Source organism: Sorex araneus, chromosome 6 (genome assembly GCF_027595985.1).
Source record: "Sorex araneus isolate mSorAra2 chromosome 6, mSorAra2.pri, whole genome shotgun sequence".
Lineage (NCBI taxonomy): Eukaryota > Metazoa > Chordata > Mammalia > Eulipotyphla > Soricidae > Sorex > Sorex araneus.
In genome coordinates this window covers 60,591,594-60,610,077 of record NC_073307.1, presented here as the reverse complement: position 1 = coordinate 60,610,077, position 18,484 = coordinate 60,591,594, and the positions used below count along the sequence as shown (strand labels likewise).

At 61.9% G+C, this 18,484-nt stretch overlaps 1 protein-coding gene across 1 annotated transcript; it reads right to left on the bottom strand.

The window, feature by feature from the left end:
* Positions 1-131: 131 nt before the first annotated feature.
* On the bottom strand, positions 132-17,970 carry ADAMTS7 (ADAM metallopeptidase with thrombospondin type 1 motif 7). Its single transcript, XM_004617553.2, has 24 exons — positions 17,863-17,970; positions 15,749-16,134; positions 14,762-14,918; positions 13,629-13,828; positions 12,120-12,203; positions 11,873-11,997; positions 11,560-11,709; positions 10,762-10,905; positions 7,803-7,947; positions 6,988-7,080; positions 6,735-6,880; positions 6,485-6,654; positions 6,274-6,407; positions 5,691-5,811; positions 4,868-5,112; positions 4,595-4,736; positions 4,161-4,287; positions 3,813-4,026; positions 2,640-3,647; positions 2,181-2,333; positions 1,910-2,083; positions 1,694-1,840; positions 1,375-1,537; positions 132-481 (listed from the first exon to the last, which is right to left on the bottom strand). The coding sequence occupies exons 1-24, from the start codon at positions 17,924-17,926 to the stop codon at positions 324-326; spliced, it is 4,650 nt and encodes a 1,549-aa protein (XP_004617610.1). The 5' UTR covers positions 17,927-17,970; the 3' UTR covers positions 132-323.
* Positions 17,971-18,484: the final 514 nt, after the last annotated feature.

Below are 18,484 nucleotides of genomic sequence, written 5' to 3'. Positions count from 1 at the left end.
AGCTCAGACTGCCCCCATCGGAACAGCACAGAGACTAAGACCAAATGTCTCCCTGGCTTCCTAGACCCTAGAGGTGGGCAGGGCTGGGCCGGGTGTGGCATGTCCTTGGGTGCAGGGTTCTGGCCAGCCCCTCTGAGCAGAGTCCCCCACCCAGAAAGTGGAATTGCTTGGAGGCGTGGAGGCCTTTATGGATGAGAACATGAAAATAGAAAAAATATATATATACCTTTTCTGGGGGAGGGGCCCAGGTCAGCACCATCAGGTGAGGGCCCCCATGGCTGGGGAGGGGGCTGAGGTCTGGCTGGTCTGGAGCCAAGTGGCGGTCAGCGACGGGCAGCCCGCTGGTGGCCGCGGGCCAGGTCGCTGAAGTCGTCCAGGCGGCAGGTGCGGCAGCACTGGGTGCGCACGGTGGGCAGCTGGCAGCGGCCGAGCAGCCGTAGCGTCTCACAGGCGCTGAAGATCAAGCGGTCCCACTCACAGTCTGTGTGGGGACAGGAGGTCAGGGCCCTCAGGAGCTGTCCAAGGGGCCCCCATTTCTGGAGGGGGTCAGCTGCCCTTGTCACCCCTGGCCCTGAAAACCCAGCACTGGGAGTTCTACAAGCCCCTGGGGCTGCTGGCCGCGGGCTGTGCTGGCCAGGACAAGCCGGCTCTGCTCCGGGCTGCTTTGGGAAGTGGCTTGGCTGGCTGCTGTCCACGCCTCACTCACTGCTCACCCCGCCCTGCCCCAGGAGCTGTAAGCACCCCGAGGCCCCCACAGCCAGTGGCTCCTGTTCCATGCCAACACCCAGGGCATAGAGTCGTGACCCCGCTATGTCACCACCTCCGTGTGACCTCACACCCTGGAGTTTCCAGATGTCCTGCCACAAACTGTGCAAACATCCGGAGTTTCCAAGGTCCAAGGCCGCCCAGCTGCCTCCCGGCCTCCCATCCCCACAGCTCAAGTGTCAGCCCCAGCCTGTCCCCGTGCAGATCCCTGGAACCCTGGGGCCCAACGCCTCCTGGTTCTAGGCCAGAGCCTGGTAAGTAGGGATGTAGCTGGACTGTGGCCACTCTGGGACCAGTGACCACCTAAGGCCCCAATCAGCCAGGGCAGCTCTTCCCAGAAGACCCCAAACCTCACAGTTGTGGGAGGGGAGGGTGGAAAGGCCGGGCAGAAGCGAAGCCGCCAAGCGCCTCCAGCCCCTCTTTGCCAGGAGAGCCCAGGGCTGAGGCTGACCCTGGCACACAACTGCCTTGAGGTGGGCAGAACAGGGTAGGACCAGGACTGGCAGGGAGGAAGCTGCCACCTGAGGCCCAAGGGCAGCATCTTGAGACCCAGGGGTCAGGGACAACAGGGCACTGAACCCCTCTGCCCCAGCATGATCAGGCACTCACTGAGCGGCACAAGGGGTATGCAGTCCTGGGTGCCACATGGCCGCGAGCTCTCGGGCCAGGCCTCATGGCTGCACTGGTCACTGTCCTCCTCGGGAAGCCCCGTCTGCATGTTGACACAGCTGACCAGGCGCCGCTGGACACCGCCACCGCAGAGGGCTGAGCACTGAGGGAGGGAACATCCCCTGAGCCCCCATGCAGAGCTGGGATCCTTCTTCCAGCCCCTCACCCTGCACCTGCTTCCCTAGTGCAAAGCTGCTACCTCCACCTCCCCAAACTGTAGGGCCTGCCCCAGCCCCCACCCTTGGTGCATGTCCCTCACCTGGCCCCAGGGCCCCACCGCCCACTGGGTGCAGGGCTGTGTGTTGCAGGGCTGTGAGCTGTTGGGTCTCATCTCGTCATCACAGAGGCCGGGCTCCGGGCAGGTCACCAGGCGCTGCTGCTGGCCCCCACCACAGGCCTCGGAACACTGCAGATGGGGCAGACTCAGGCCGGGCCTTGCAGCCCCACCCCTACCCCCGAAGAGCCCAGGCCTCACCTCCCTCCAGGACGAGGTGGACCAGCTGAGACAGGGCCGGGTTCCACAGGGCTGCCGGGTGGGTGGCTGCACAGGCCCCAGCTGGCAGTGGAAAGGCCGCAGGGGCCGGAGGTCCCAGGCGTCCACACACTGTACATCCCGCACGGAGACTCCACCACCACAGCTGCGGGAGCACTAGGGTCCAAGGGACACAGTGTGGGTCCATGCCAGGAGCAGCCGGGAGGGGCTGGGCAGCGGTACACAGCGGGTCTCTCCCCGGGCACCCACACACCTTGCTCCAGTTGCCTGTACGCCACGTGGCACAGGGTCGTAGGTGGCAGCGGCGGGCTGGCTGGGGCCGGCCATCGGGGGCACAGTCCTCATCCCGGCCTGAGCTGCAGTACACGGGCCTCCAGACTGCACCCAGGCCGCAGGTGGTGGAGCACTGTGGAGACACAGATATGAGGGCTGGGCAGAGACCCACCCCACAGCCCCGGCAGGCAGGGTGACCCAAGGCCAGTTCCCCTAGGGCCTGCTTGCCCAGGGTCCCAGGAGGATGCAGCTCTCTGAGCCCAGAGCATGGAAGTCCAGGCCCTTCACCCTGTGGCTCACTGAGTGGGCAGCCACAGGGGCATGCTGTGGCATGAGCCCCGTCTCCAGGCTGACTCTGCTGGTCTGCTTGGAGTGGGATGCCTAAAACTCTACATAGGAAGAGGTGGAGCCAGGCAAGCAGCCCCCAACCCATACTTGCCTCACTCCAGTCCCCGACTTCCCAGCTGGCATTCCTGGCAGGTGGCACGAGGCTGGGGGGGCCCTCCCCATTCAGACTGACATCCAGGTGAGCATCAGGGGCTTGGCTACTGTTGGCAGGTCTGTGCTGGGGGGCACTTGGGGGAGGCTTGGTGCTGGGGAGGGCATGCCCCGGGCCTGTGGGGGCTGTCAGGAGAAAGGTCCTGGCCCCCACTAGGGAGGGCCCAGTAGGGGAGAGGGTGGGCACCTCCCAGCCCCTGGGCTCTGTGGCGGCAGGCCACAGCTCAGGGTCCCCAGGCCGGATCGTCCACAGCTGCTGTATGCTGGCATCGGGCAGCAGGGGCTGCACTCGGCGAACAGTGGGCTCCTCGCTGCTTTCCCACCCTGGGGGACTCAGCCAATTTGACCCGTCCTCACTCCCAGGGACAGCAGGTGACTCCGTGTTGTCCCCGGGAGCCAGTGGCCAGGCCGATTGGGGAACCCTGGGGTCCGAAGCCTCAGATGAGAGGTTGTCCTCAGGGTCCCTCAGGGTCTGCTCAAAGGGAAGTGAGGGGCTGTGGTCAGCCTGGCTGGGGGTAGGGGACCAGTCAGGCAGAGACTCTGCAGCCGGTGTAGGGATGTCTGTTGGTGATATCCAGCCCCAGATGTCCCTCTGGTCAGAGCCCTGCTGTGGGTAGGGCCCCGCTTCCAGATTCTCATGGAAGGTGATGAAGTTGTAGTCATAGTAGAAGTCGTCCACGACCACTGGTTCCAGAAACGGGTCCTCGATGGCGTTGCTCATGCTGGCAGGCACGGGGGTCGGAGGGCTGGGGGCCCGGCGGCCGGGGACTATGTCCACCTCGTTTAAGTTCTCATGGCTGGAAAAGCCACTGCCCGAGCCGTCGGGGCCCTCACAGGGTCGCTGGGAGCAAGGATTTTCACTGGCTGGCCGCTGGGCCTCGTCACAGGAATCACCATGGCTGCATTCGACCATCCGGCGCTGGATGCCCACCCCACACGTCACAGAGCACTGAGGGAGGAACAGGGCCTCAGCGGGGGCACGTGTGTGCAGCACCCACCATCCACCCCCACAGCAGGCCAAACAGGCCAGGGCACGTGTCCTGGGCCGGAGGGGCCGTGCAAAGCTGCTCTGGCTTCCCTGTACCCCCGACCAAGGTGCTCCTGGTAGACACACCTGGGACCAGTCCCCCACTACCCAGGTATGTGGGCAGGGCACGTGGCGGTTGCAGGGGATCTCGGAGGCCGGTGGGACCAGGTGCCCGCAGTCAGCTGGCTTTAGGGCACTCTGTTCGTCCAGACTGACGCTACGGATGCAGAGCACGGAGCGCACTGCCAGGCCACTTGGCCCGCAGGAGTGCGTGCAAGGACGCCACTCGCCAGTCCACCACCTGCAGGAGACAACTCATGCCCATGGGGGGGGTCTGAACCCAGCCTTAGGTCCCAGAGCCCCAGGGGGCAAGTCTCCAAGGTCTGGGTGGAAGTCCATGGAGGCAGGACAGGGGCAGGGTCATGGGAGTCTCACCGGGCCGGGCAGGGCTCCTCATTGCAGGGCCTCTGCTGGTCTTCAGGCCGCTCCAGGGGGTCACAGTGCCGCTCATCCACCAGCCCTGTGTGCTGCTCCATGCAATGCACATTCTGCCTCTGCATGCCTGGGGGTGCTGGGGTTTAGCCTGGGCCTGGGAAGGGTACCCGCACACAGCCTGTGCGCATGTCCCCATCTGGTGCTCAGATGGTATTTGGGGGAGTGCTGTGTTTGCCCAGACCCCAGGGCCACAGGGAGAGCAAGGTGGGGGTGGCAAGAAGGAGAAACATTTGGCAAAAGTAGCAGGACCCCCTAACCACATAAGACGTGCCTCACAGCCCAACATCAGGCTGCAGTGCTGGGAAGGTTGCTCAGCCCCAAGCCAGCTCACAGGGCCCAGCACAGAAGCAACCAGCTGGTGGCTGTCTCCTCACCTGAGCCACAGGACACCGAGCACTGGGTCCAGGGCCCAAAGCTCCAGGAGAACTTGGGCAAATGCCCCTGGCCACGGGTCACCATGCCCAGTGGAGCGATGTACTGGATGTGCACCCCTGGGTTGCTCGTCTGGAACAGGAGCTGCAGGGAGGACAGAGGGGCCTGGCGTCTGTCTAGGATCTGCCACACAAGGCCCGCCTTTTCTCAGGAGCCCCAGAGGAGTGCCTCAGCTGTGCCCCTTGCTTCCTGACCCTCTGAACTGGGAAAGGCACCTGGATCCACAAGGGCTCCCGGGTGGGGCCTGGGGACGTGAGGTTCTCCAGATCGCCGTAGCGAGAGTAGGTGAAGATGGTGCCGGCCACCTCATAGTCCCCATCCCACTGAATGGTCCAGTTCCCGTTGAGGAAGTACTTGTCCGGGTCTTCGCCCCTCAGGGCCAGGAAGTTGGTTGATGAGGCCACCTCCACAATGTGGATGTCACGGGCACCAACCGGGATCATTTCCATGTCCACATAGCCTGGAGGTGAGTGGCCTTGCCTCAGCAGCCCCTTCAAGTCCACACCCACTGACCTGGCAACCACCCACCTGGCCCAGCCCCACCTCTGCAGACCACTGTGCCCAGGCAGGTGTCCAGGGTGCACCCTCTCACACCTGTCAGCCACCTTCACTTCCAGTGCACCATCCCCATCCAGACACTCTGCCCCAGACGAGAAACAGGCATGGGAAGCCAGACACTGCCAAGCTCCCTGGGGACTGGGACTGGGCTCAGGGCTGATGCTTCCCACCTCCTACTGGACTGCACCTGCCTCAGAGCACTGGCCTCCACAGTGACCATCCTCTCCCACAGTGACCTCGCACAGTGACCATGCCCTCCTGCCCTCCAGAGGGCCTCTGGGGAGATCCTGCTCCCAGTACTGGCAGCCCCTGGACTCCCTGTGTGATCGTCACCTGTAAAGACTCGAGCTCTTCCTGCCACACACCCCCATGGGGGGGCTTAAGCTTCAGAGCCAGTGGGGCCTGACCAGAGTCTTGGGCAGGAAACACGAGAGCCATGGCCCTGAGCAGAGAAGTCCCTCCCTGGCAGTGCCCCCCTACCTGAGCCCTCAGCCTCCTCAAAGGTTGTGCTCACGGTGAGGCAGGTGGAGCCATCGCCTTTACACACACCGCAGCGATCCTCCACGGCTCCCGAGTCGATGATAAAGTCACAGCCCACATTCTGCACACAAGGACCACAGGGGCCTGGTGCTCAGGCCTGTCCACTACCAAGTAACCCGCCCCAGGGGCCCCCTCTGCCTCTCAGAGCCTCCACCTCTAGATACGGGGCTTGAGCCTGTTCAAAGGGGCAGCGGCTGTTACCATGGCCCCTTGCCAGATAGGGGAGTTCAGTCTATGCAGGAGGACAACAGCAAGTTCCACAGCCCCTGACCAGTGTGGACAGATGCTCCTAAAAAATGGACTCAACGTCCAAGGAGGGCCCTGCAGGGACAGCGTCATAGCAGGAGGGCGCCCCACCCTGCAGGGACCTGTCCTGGCCGGATAGTGGCCGCCTGTGCTCACTTGGCCAGTAGGAAGTCAGAAGGAAGCGGGTGGTGGCATAGGGCAATAGGAAGGCACTGGGGCAGGCCTCAGTAGTGGAAGGGCAGAGGCCGACAGCACAGAACCCCTTCCTCCCAGCTACCTTGCAGATCCCGTTGATGCACACGTCACGGCTGGGCCGGTTCTGATAGCAGGGGGTGCCATCGACCACGGCGTCCAGCAGCTTCTCCACAAAGTGCTCGTTGGTGGACTGGCAGTACAGCTCACAGGGGTTCACTGGGGGCCCGAGTGGGGAGCCATGAGGAGGGGTCAGCAGGCTGGGAGGGGAGCCAGGCCAGGGTGCAGGCACTCACCATCGTTGGGCACGGGCACCCACGTGTGCTGCCTGTTCTCCATCCACTTCGTGTCAAATTTGCTGCACTGCAGCTGACGGAAGGAGGGGTGGCCAGGGGGGCAACTCTGAAGGTTGCAGAGCCGGAAGCGTTTCCTTTCACCCACGCAGTACTTGCCTTTGTACCTGGGCCTGGGTGAGAGGTGAATGAGGCCCTGAGCCCTACACCCAGCACTGAGAGCTACATGGTCCCCCCATGCCATAGTACTCACGCGGGCTGCGTGCACTGCCTCTCCGTGCTCTGCACGCCCACACCGCAGCTCCGTGTGCACTCAGACCAGGAGGTCCACGCTGACCAGTGCCCATCCACGGCCTCGGGTCGGAAGCCCACAGGCACACATTCCCCATTCAGACACCACTGCCGGAGCAGAGGGCATTCCAGAGTGAGCCAGTGATTCTGAACCGGAGGGCCCAGAGCCAGGCCCACCCCCTGCTCCTGCCTGGGGAAGGTCCTTGTGAGCCCACCTTGTTATCGCCACATCGGGTGCCGTCCACTGCGGCGTCCAGTTTGGAGTGGCAGGTAGTCCCTACTGAGCACCAGAGCGTGTGGCAGACATTCTGCAGAGAGGAACCAGGCCAGGTCATCCACCTCTTAGGCTTCTCCCAGCTGCAAGCCTATGGGCCCCTCCTCAAGGTGGGTGTGTGGGACCCCAGAGGCAGCCCTGTCATCTCAGATCTAAGGCCCTGCACTGGACCCCAGACTCCACGTGTGCTCACTCCTCTTCTGCCACCTACACCATCCCCCCTCACTGGAGAGAACCCTGAGAAGTCGCGAGGTAGGGGCCAGCATGATAGTATGGCAGATAGAGTGTTTACTTTGTAATCAACCAATCTGGGTTCCATCCCCAGCAAACCCCTGTGGACCTCAAACCTGTCAGGAGTGATCCCTGAGAACAGAGCCAGGACTTAACCCTGAGCACTGTCAGGTACGGCCCCGAAACAAAAATAGTGGTGCGATCTCTCTAACACTTCTAGAACCATCACTTTGGGTCACTTCCTGTGGCCTCTCCTCCACTGACCCGCTCGGGAGGGAGGGGCTGGAGGGAACATCTGACCCAGGTAGAGACCTGGCTCTGTGGTACCCAAGGCCTCTCCCACAGGACTCGGCTCGGCAGGTTGCTGAGGAAAACCTCCCTCTGAGCCCACACTCAGTCCTGCATCTATGCACTCACACCCACAGTGCCCCACTTAGGCCTGCACCCATACTTACATGTACCCCCACTCAACCTGTCTCCCATGCCAGGCCCAAGTCCCCTCATCAGACCGGTGTCCACACTCACATCCATGTCCTGGCAGAAGACAGAGTTGCCCCCATACTGCAGACGGCACTGGTGGCCTACGTCATAGAGAATGCCAGGAGGTACAGAAGGGAAGTCGATGGCGTCCTTGGATGGTGGGTCGTCCAGGCACATACCCCAGCCCCGGCTGCAGAGCAATGAAAGGGGACAGGGGACAGGAGGAGAGGACTGCTGAGAGGGGCCTTGCAGGCCAGTGGAGGAGCAACAGGAAGTGGGTCCTGGCAGGCAGCCTGGGTCACCCCTCTCGCCTCTGGCCCCCAGCTGGCTCCCTGGCCCATCCCACCACATTTCTTAGCATCCACTGTGTAGCCCCCTGTCCCCAAAGCACTGTGGGAGCCAGGATGTGGATCAGAGACAAGGAAGCCACCACAGCCACAAGTGCTGTGGACCCTGAAGGCTGAGATGAGGTCACGGTGCCAGGACGAGGCCTGCAAATGTCCCACCCACCACCAGCCCTGGGTTTGCCACTGGCCTCACTGCCCACCACTGCTGGCCTAGCTGAAGATGGGGGTGTAAACACCACCCTTTGTGGGGTAGGAGGGGCTCTGTGAAGTTGGGGTCACAGCGGGTCAATGCTGACGGGCTGCACAGCTGCAGGCCTGCAACTTTGAGGCTCCACAGCCTGTCGGCCTGCATAGCTAACACCGGCTGCTCGAAACTCTCTCTCCTCCCCACTGCCCAGCCCAGAAACCCTAGAACTTCTTGCAACGAGCCAGAAAAGGACTGGCCCCACTTACACCCCTCCACAAGGAACTTCTAGGAAACCGAGACACACTGAGCAGAGACAGACTCTGTCCGCTCCCTCCTCCCAGCCCACTCGGGCAGAAGGCTGTGGGGTGGGAGGGGCCAGGAGGGCAGACGTGGGGGTTAGTCGTATCCTGGAAGGGGCTGCAGAAGGCAAGTCCTGCGGAAGAAGCCACACAGCAGAACCTGAGACACCATGGCAGTGAGGGCCCAGGGGCCCTGACATGGCACGACAGAGGGTGACAGCCTGGACAAGGAGCACTCCGAGGTGCCCTGCCCTGAGGCTGGAGCCTCTCTGTGGGGTGAGCGAGGCCCAGAGCAAAGGAGGACAGTGAGAGGCCAGCTGGGGGTGAGAATACTGGCTTGTGAGAAGCCCCGAGCCTCAGAGTGACTGCCGTGCACTAGGAGGTCACTGCACATACCAAGCATAGTCCCAGCAGCTCTGCTGTCTGCCACCAGCACTGAGAGCAACTTCCGGCTCCTCCACAGCCAGGCGTGGGAGAGCACCACAGAAAAGGGCACAATCCCCGGAGCCAAGTGCTCCCCGGGGAGCATGGTGCCAGCACCACAGCCAAAGGAACCCAAACTGAGCACGCCAGGGACATCAGTCACAAGGAGGGGCCCAGAAGCAAAGGGCAGAGCCAGGGCCTGCCCCAGCCTGACCCACCCCAGGCCCCTCTGCAGGCATCTCTGTGCCTCCTTCCAATCTGCTTGAGAACCGCATCCCAGGAGGGAAGTTTGACAGGGACTCACAGGGATGAGTAGCACTTAAGGGGCTCCACACGGGCCACAACCGCAGGAAAAGGAGACCCTGTCTCTGGAAACAGGGCGAGGCAAATAAGGGAGTGTTCCGTGAATGAGGACCACTGCGACATCCAAAGTTAGACCGGACAGTTAGGGCAGTGATTCCAACCACAAACGAAACCCAAGAAGCAAGCAACGGGGTTGGCATCACACAGAAAAGCCCTGGAAAGAAATCAGCCACAGAACAGAGACACAGCCTCAAAGCAGTCGCCACAAAGCACCTGCACAACTAACCAGCAGCCAGGCCCACACCGGGTGAGGCCAGGAGGGCCATGTCTCCAAAGCAGGCAGACAGATGGCCACAGGCCCCAAGAAAGGATGTTTATCACTTACGGCTGGGGAAATGCAGATCAAAAACACAATGAGACCCAACTCACACCTGGTGGGAGAGACAAAGCCGCATGTGCTGAGACGGGATGATAGAGAGGCAGGAGGAGCCAGGGCAGCCACTGGGGAAGGCCATTCGGAGAGGCCCGAAGAGTTAAAAATAGAAATTTCATATAACCCACTTATCCCACTTCCGGGAATTTACCCAGAGAATCAGAAACCACAATTTACAGGGAGCTGCACACCTCCCCCCCCCACATTGCCGGCAGTGTCATTCACAATGGCCTGAAGCTGGAACGTGCCCAAGTGCCCATCACAGATGACAAACGAGACTCTGCTCAGACACAATGGCACAGCCCTCAGGAAGAGATAAAATCCTGCCTTCTGCACCACCAGGCGGGCTGGAGCCTCAGGCTCAGTGGGAGGTGGCTAAACCCAGTTCAATCCCTGGGACCTGATAAGGTCACTCCTAGGTATAACCGAACCCTTCTGCCCCCTTAACAGGAGAAGGCCGGGCCAAGGAGATGGCTCCAAGTCTGGGGCATGCCTTGCTTATGTGAGGCCCTGAGTTGAATCTCATGGTCCATGGGTGTAGCTCTGGTGGTCTCCAGGTCCCCCCAAGTATCACCCGGGGAAGCCCAAATTTCTTTTTTTTTTTTTTTTTGGCTTTTTGGGTCACACCCGGCGATGCTCAGGGGTTACTCCTGGCTCTGCACTCAGGAATTACCCCTGGCGGTGCTCAGAGGACCATATGGGATGCTGGGAATCGAACCCGGGTCGGCTGCATGCAAGGCAAATGTCCTAGCCACCATGCTATCGCTCCAGTCCTGAAGCTCTAATTTTTATGAAAGTAAAGACAATTTCATCAGGTTCTGTACATTCCCATGTACACAGCGATGCTGAATGTGGACTGGCAAGAACAGCCCAGAGGTCAGAGACTGCCACAGGCCTATGGCTGCAGCTGGCACAGGGGCCCACGCACCCAGCCTGTGCCCCTTCTCCCAGATAAGGCCCCAGGGGACAACTGGCCCTGGCTACCAGCCCTCCCCACCACAATGGGCCTTACTCGAGGAACCTGGTGATATACTGGCGGCTGCAGGGGGACCAGGTGAGGGGCGTTGTGCTGTACAGGAGCTGCGGAGACATGATGAAAGGACTCTTTCCCTGGGACAGACATGGGTTGCCAAGGCCATCGTGTTGGACACCAAAGCTGTGGAAAGCACAGATGGGGCAGTGAGCAGAGACCCCGGAGGTGGTAAGTAAGGTTGCCTGCCAGTTCCCCCTCTCCAAGCCCTCCATTGATCCTGCTTTCCCACCTAAAGTGTGGGTGCAGCGGCTACCTGCCACGGGACCACCACAGTGGGACCAGCACCTAACTGGTCCTGCCTATGGCTCCACCTGGTGACCATAGCAAGGGGCAAGAGGGAGCACCTTCAGGAGCTCCAAGAAGTGCCAGAGGCCCCCAGCCTGGCTCTTCCCAGTGCCTGCCCTAGACCCAGGTGGTTCATGCCCACCACTAGACCGTGAACATGCACACATGGGCCTAGAGGGGAGGACACTGATCCGGGGTCAACTTCTGGTGGGGTTCACATCAAAAATATGCATCCAGGGGCCCCAGTGATAGTACAGTGGTAGGGCGTTTCCCTTGCATGTGGCCAATCTGAGTTCAGTCCCCGGCATCCCATATGGTCCCCCAAGCACTGCGTCCAAGGACAGCTGAGAGCCAGGGGCTTCCTGGCCCAACCTGGGTCCCAAAGACTCATTCTGGGCAACTTCACACTGGCACAAGGTTCCCTCCTTCAAAGCATCAGCTGGTTGGGCAGGGCATGATATCAGGAGTGGCTGGGAGGTGGGGGGAGGGTACCTGTGTCCAAGCTCGTGGGCCACAGTGAAGGCCAGGGGAAGACCCGTGTCTTCGCAGATGCTGCAGCTGCGGTGGGGCTGGCACATGCCTGCCACATGCGACATGCCTAGCGTCTCACAGGGCTGGTTCCTGGCCGCACACAGGTCCTTCCTGCCACACAGAAGAGCGGCCATCAAGGCCAGACTGGACAAGACCCCTTGGCTTGGTGCCCAGCCCACCTGGCACAGCTGCCAGTGTGAAACTGCCCCCATGGTTCCTCGGGGAGGTCAGATGGATGGACAGATGGGCGCGGGCCTTGGGGGCCCAGGAGCACCTGGTGAGCAGGATGGCCATGTCGTGGTGCAGTGGGTGCGAGTCCCCCTTCGGGTTGATCATCTTCTGCCACTTGCAGAAGCTCCAAAGGGTGTTGTCTGCGTGGTGTGTGATCTTCAGGTCCTCCTGGGGGTGGGATGCGGCACTCAGGGCTAGTCCTCACAGAGGCAGGGCGCCAGCCTCCAGACAGTGTTCATGAGGAGGGCAGCCGGCTCCCCTCCTGGGGCACGGGGGCAGGCGCCTCTCACCTCCTCGTCTTCCAGCAGGATCAGGCGCACGATGGTGATGTGAATGGGGTTCCCGATGCTGGGGTCGTGGTACAGGCCGGCCACCTGCCCAAGAGATAGAACCCGGGGGTTGGAGCAATAGCACAGAGGGTAGGGCGTTTGCCTTGCACTCAGCCGACCCGGGTTTGATTCCCAGCATCCCATATGGTCGGGTCCCGAGCATCGCCAGGAGTGATTCCTGAGTGCAGAGCCAGGAGTAACCCCTGAGCATTGCCAGGTGTGACCCAAAAAGCAAAACAAAAAGAGATAGAACCCAGATGGTCACAGCCCAGACACAGGATGCTGATGTCCCGTCACCCCGACCCCTGGGATGCAGACCCACAGGGACATACAGGACACTTCCCGGGCTCTCATGGCGTCACACATGGCCATGTATACCTAAGTGCACAGTTGCATACACCGCACAGGACACAGCAGCAGGACCCACCCCCCTCACACCTCCAAATGGGGCCCAGTCTGCCCTGACCTGGTGTAGCTCCACCTGGATGAGCATCATAGAGCCAGGAGGCCAGCAGGGAGGCGCGGGGACAGGGCCATGCATGTCCCTTAGAGGGACTCACCTACATTTCCAGCCAAGAGTTGTGGGGCCAAGGCTTGTGGGGTCATGGGCAGAGGACCCCATGAAACTACAGGTGCCCCACTCAGCTCCAGGAGAAGCAGCTACCCTCAGGGGGTCAATGGGACCTGTGCCTTTGGGGCACCCTCAAGACAAAGGGACATTCTCGATTAGGCTGCTTCAGCATCCCCCGGCACAGGGCATCTCCTTGGGGCCATTTACTGTCCCACAGAACACAGGACAGCTCCCTCGGGGCTGTGTCACTGTCCCCACAGGAACAGGGCAGCTCCTGGGGGCTGTTCACTGTCCCCCCAGCACAGGGCAGCTCCTCGGGACTATTCACTGTACCCCTGCACAGGGCAGCTCCCTCTAGGCCATTCACTGTCACCCGGCACGGGGCAGCTCCCTCTAGGCCATTTACTGTCCCCTGCACAGGACAGCTCCCTCTAGGCCATTCACTGTCCCCTGCACAGGGCAGCTCCCTCTAGGCCATTCACTGTCCCTCCACCCAGGGCAGCTCCTCGGGGCCATGTCACTGTCCCCACGGTACAGGAGAAGTGCGGGTCAGGCTGAGCTGCCTCCTGACAATCTGAGAAAAGGTTTAAATAGTGTGAAGTCAAAGCGCTGCAGGAATTAGAACGTGCTCAGAACTGAGTCCCCTCACCCCAGCAGCCCCCGTATAGCCCTGCTGGAGCACACGGCCCAGGAAAGGGCTCAGTGGCAGGCCTGGCCCACCGAGGCCTCAAGCATGGTCTAGAACCCACGGATAGCCGGGAGTGATGAGTAGACCTCCTGGGAGTGATAAACACACTGTGTGGAGGGCACCACAGCCCAGTGGCGTTCTGTGGAACACACACGCCTCCTGCAGTGTGTACCTCACCATCCAGGGTGCGTGTGGCCCCGCAGCTGCTCACCATGTTCATGACTGTCAGCACGTAGCTCTCCACGTGGGGGTGCCCGTGGAACTCCACCATTTTGGTGTCGGCAACCACCAGCGTCTCCACCCACTTCTCTTTGCTGACTGAGCGCAGGTGCCGGCGCCTCAGCTGCTGCCGCTGGTGCCGCCGGTGCCGCTGTTGCCAACGCTCCCGCTGAGGCTCCGCATCTGGGGACTCTGTAGCCAGAGCGGGAGGGTCAGCTGCCACGGGAGCTAGCTCAGAACAGAGTGAGCCTGCACTCAGGCCACGGAGCTGCTTGGGGGTAAGCAGACGGTGGGCTGGCCTCTGAACTAGGCTCAGCTCAAAAGTACGGGCCACCTGTCTCCCCTCTCCTGTGGTCTCCTGTGGACAGGAAGGAGCAGGGGATGTGCCCAGAGGAAGCCAGGGACATGTGTGCAGGGCAGAGCACCAGTTGGGAGGAGGTCCTGGGCTCCCAGGTGAGGTGTCAGCTCTCCTAGGACAGACACATAAGCTGGGACCCTGGCTGGCCATCCTAGAAAAGACAGTGAATCTAGGAAGCTGGGGAAAGCCAGGCCCAGACGCTTGTTCCTATGCTCAGCTGCCCAGGAAGGCAGAGCTGAGCTGAGGAGACAGCATGGGAAGGAGAGCACTGGGTCTCGCATGCAGTTGCCACAGCCCTGCTTGAATCCCGGACATCATATATGGTCCCCTGAGCACTGCTGGAGGAGCTGAGCCGAGGGCCAGGAGTAAGTCCTGAGTTGCCGCTGGGCATGGCCCCAAGCCCAAATCAGCAGATGTGAGTGGAACCTCCAGGGTAGGGCTATGGGCCCCACAGCTCGGCCCTCGGCTGGAGGTACTATGCCCATTTGGCAGAGACGTGGCGCATGCGCACCCCAACCACAGACACTGCTTCTGCTGAAGCTGGCCAGCTGGTGGCAAGGGCTGCCTGAGAGGCTGCCGCCATGCTGGCCCTGGAGGATAGCTGGCAGTGAGGGCGTGGAGAGAGATGGGAAGTGAGTGCAGGGCTGAGGTCTGAGGCCTCCCACTCTCTGGCTTGGGACACCTTGCTGCTGCCCTGCACCCTTGGTCCAAGCAGCTTGTCAGGCAGATGCTGCACACCTGGAAGAGAGCCCAGACACTGGAAGTACCTTGCACCCAACAGGTGGCTGAAGAGCTGGAGTTTCCTTGTCCATCTGGGGCTTCATGCTGGTACAGCACGTGAGGCTGGGCTTGGCCAGGCTGGGCAGGGACCCCGCGCAGGGGCTCGATGAAGTAGTCCTCGTTGGACAGCTGGAACACGCCTTTCTACAGAGGTGGCAGCAGAGTCACAGAGGCTGAGCCGACAGACTCCAGCGCATGGGGCTCTCCTCCCAAGGGCCCCTGCTGCCCCCCACCAAACCCAACAAGAGGGCGTCTCCCACATGGGCCAGCCTGTGCCACACCACCTCCAGCCACTGCGGCCCCTCCCAGCTGTCACCAGTGCTGCCTGCCCTCATCCTGCAGAGGGTATGAGTCACTCCAAAAGCAGCTCAGTCCATGTCCAAAGCACAGAGATGACACAGCCGCCAAGAGGTACTGGCCCCGGGCCCCAGAGTCCCGGACATGAAACCTGGCAGGGGCCTCTGTCACCTTCAGGGGCCAGGGCTGGAAGCACCCCTCCTGAGGGTGCCTCAGGATCCAGTAGGAAGGTTCTAGGCCCCTCATTGGGCACACAATGAAGACCATGAGGCCTGGGGTGCCAAAAGACCTGACAATTGGACAGGTGTAATTTGAGCAGAGACTGATTGTAGACAAACTGGCAGTGAGGAGCGAGCAGGGAAAAGGGTGCAGACATACCTCGCTTGTGAGGCTCTGGTGAGATCCAGCAACCTGGAGTCCCCTGAGCACTTCCAGGTGTGCCCCCCCATGCACCCATATACACATATACCCCCAGAGACCTCTATACACACCCATACCCACACCCCCAGGCACCCACACACATATCCATACACACCCCCAGGTACCCACACACACACTCCCAGGCCCCCCCCACATATCCATACACACCCCCAGGTACACACACACACACACACACACACACACACACACACACACACACACACAAACACTCCCAGGAACTCCCCACCACCACTCACCAGCCCATCACAGGCGCTGATGGCGGCGCTGCCCGGCTGGGATGCTGGGCCCTGCGCGGGGCGCTGCACGTGACTCTGCACTTGACCCAGCAGGTGGCAAGCAGGTGGGTATGCACCTGGGTGCAGGACCACTTGGCCCAGGCCTCCGCGCCTGCGAGTCTCCACTAGGAAGCCGGGCGCCAGCAGCCGCGTGTTGGCGGAGAGGTTGAAGCGAAGAGCACGCCCTTGGAACTGCAGCTCGTAGAAGGTGGGCGAGATGCGGGGCCTCGCCGACTCCTCCCGCCTATTCAGTGCACGTGGCCACAGCTCGAAGGACAGAAATGAGCCTCTCGCATCCACACGCACAGGGTGCACGATGTCCAGAGGCTTCCAGGCCTCCAGGTGCGCTGAAGGGACAGCAGGCAGTGCATCATTCCAGGGCCCCACGCCTCTCCCTCTCCAGCCTCGGGTTCCCCCCTGGTGCCTGCAGTGCTATCTTAGCAGTGCTCATTCTCTTCCCAGTCCATTGAGGCCCCCACTGAACCCCCAGCTTTCCCAGCAGCCTGAGACCCTGTGCCACACTCCCATTTGGGGGACAGCCGAGACCTCTACCAGGTGACTGACAAATATCAAAAGCTGACCAGACGTCAGCAAATATTTACAGAGTCCATGATTTTACAAGTCTCCATGCTCATCTTTCCCTGAAGACAAGGCATCAATCCCTGCCAGGCCCAGACTCGCAGTGGGAAGCATCCAGGGAGCTAAGGGGAAGCTGCCCTCCAGGTCCACGCTGCTGCTGCCTCACTCAGTCAACAACTGAAGCGCTGACGAAAAGGACAATCACGCCAAGAGGGCTACATCATCAAGTGTGACCAGTGGAGAGCATCAGACATAGGCACACAGCAGAACCCCAGGAGTGGGGAACAGCTCTTGCAGCACGACTGCTGAGGACAGAGGGACCTTTTTGTTCCCAAGTGTACCTGGGAATGAAGCCTCCAAGTCCCCTTTTCAGATAAAACACCTCTCAGCGCACCCCTGGAAATCTACTTTCTTGAAGCAAACAGAAATTGCACCTAATTGCACCCAAGGCTCCTACCACTCAGTTCAGATGGCTCCGTATCCACCCCCAGAGTCTCATGTTCCACTTTGGGAACCATGGCAAGGAAGACATTCATGGTGTATTACAAAGCAGGAGTCCATCAAGGTCCAAGCCCGCGGGGTGGGCCCCATGGAGGCGGGCTGCACGGAGGGAACTGCAGAGCCGGGACCCATACCTCGGCTGGGGGACAGGCAAGCATCCAGCTCAGCGTCTTCTGCTCTGAGAGAACCCAGGAGTGCTGACCACCTGACACAGCACGTGGCCAGGCTGAAGATCTACACCACGTTCCACTGTTCCACTGGGCTAGCCCTGTCGTGGGGCCAGGCAGTGGCTCCATGGAGCATGGGCTGCACATACAGGAATCCGGGTTCCATCCCTGCACCGAGCATCAGTGATCCTGAAGGGGCCTAGATTGGCTCCGGGACTCCCTGACATTCCCAGGGTCGCCTGGCAGACCAACAATACCACCCTGGAAGCCAATCCCTGTGCTAAGACAGACCATCCCTCATTCTTTCACCCTGTGGGAAATCTGGCTAACGAACCCAATACCTTCATCCAACCAGGGTAGATCAGAGACGCACGGGGCCTCCGGCTTCCCCCAGAAGTTCCCTGGGTGGCTCCCCTCCGGCTGCGGGCAGTGGGCACGGGCCGACCGAGGTGCGCTCCCTGTAGCCCCGCCGCAGGTCCATTGGGGGCGCTACTAAACTCTGCTAAACTCCCCGAGAGGACGCCTGGACATCTCGGCAAGCCAGCCTCGCCAACGAACTCCGCACTCCCTGCGTCCCCGCTCGGTCCAGCCCGCCGGACAGGACGGGGCGCCCACACCCTAGGCCCAGATTCCCACCGCGGCTCCGGATGCGCACGGAGCGCCGCTGAGCGCCTGGACGCTGGCCAGCGGCTCGTCCGAGGCCGAGCTCGGCCGGGTGGAGACGCTCAGGGGAGGCAGGAAGTGGGCGCCGGGCCGGCGGGACCTGTAGACCCCGGCCCGCGCCCCCGCGAGCCCGCTGCAGCGGAGCGTGCGCCGACGGCCACGCACCTGGAGCGGATCCGAGGGCGCCGGGCACGCAGAGCAGCAGGAGCAGGGGCGCGGCGCTGGGCATGGCTGCAGCGGGCGCACCCGGCTCCGCGGGCAACAAAGACGGCAGGGCCCGCCCCCTAGGCCGGCTGCGAGGCACGGGCGACTCCGTGCGCCCCGAGCGCAGAGAAAAGGAGGACGGAGCCCGCCCCGCCGCAGCCCGGCCCCTGGCCACGCCCCAGCCCGCGCCCCGCCCCGCCTGCGCCCGCCGCCTCTGCCCACTCGGGGCGCGCTCGGGAGGGGGTCTCCCCACTTGCCCCAAGATTCTGGGGCTCTCGGAATCTCCGACCTCGACGGCCTGAGCCCCTTGAGGGACTTTGAGGCCACTGACGGCTCGTGGTCCAGCCGGGAGGCAGACATGGAGGCTCTGGGTAGACTCTACCCAAGCCCCTCTCAAGCTTGCCCGGCTAGGCAGGGGCGCCCTCGCGGGGCCGCGTTCCATGTCTTGGGGCTCTTTCCCAAGCGCTTGGCCAAGTTTGGGGCGGGTGGGGGGAGCCCCGAGTTTGGAGGCCGGCCAGCCTCAGCCCTTCTGTGTCCTGAACCACCGCCTTCCCTCTACTCACCAGGTCCTGCCTGGCTTCCT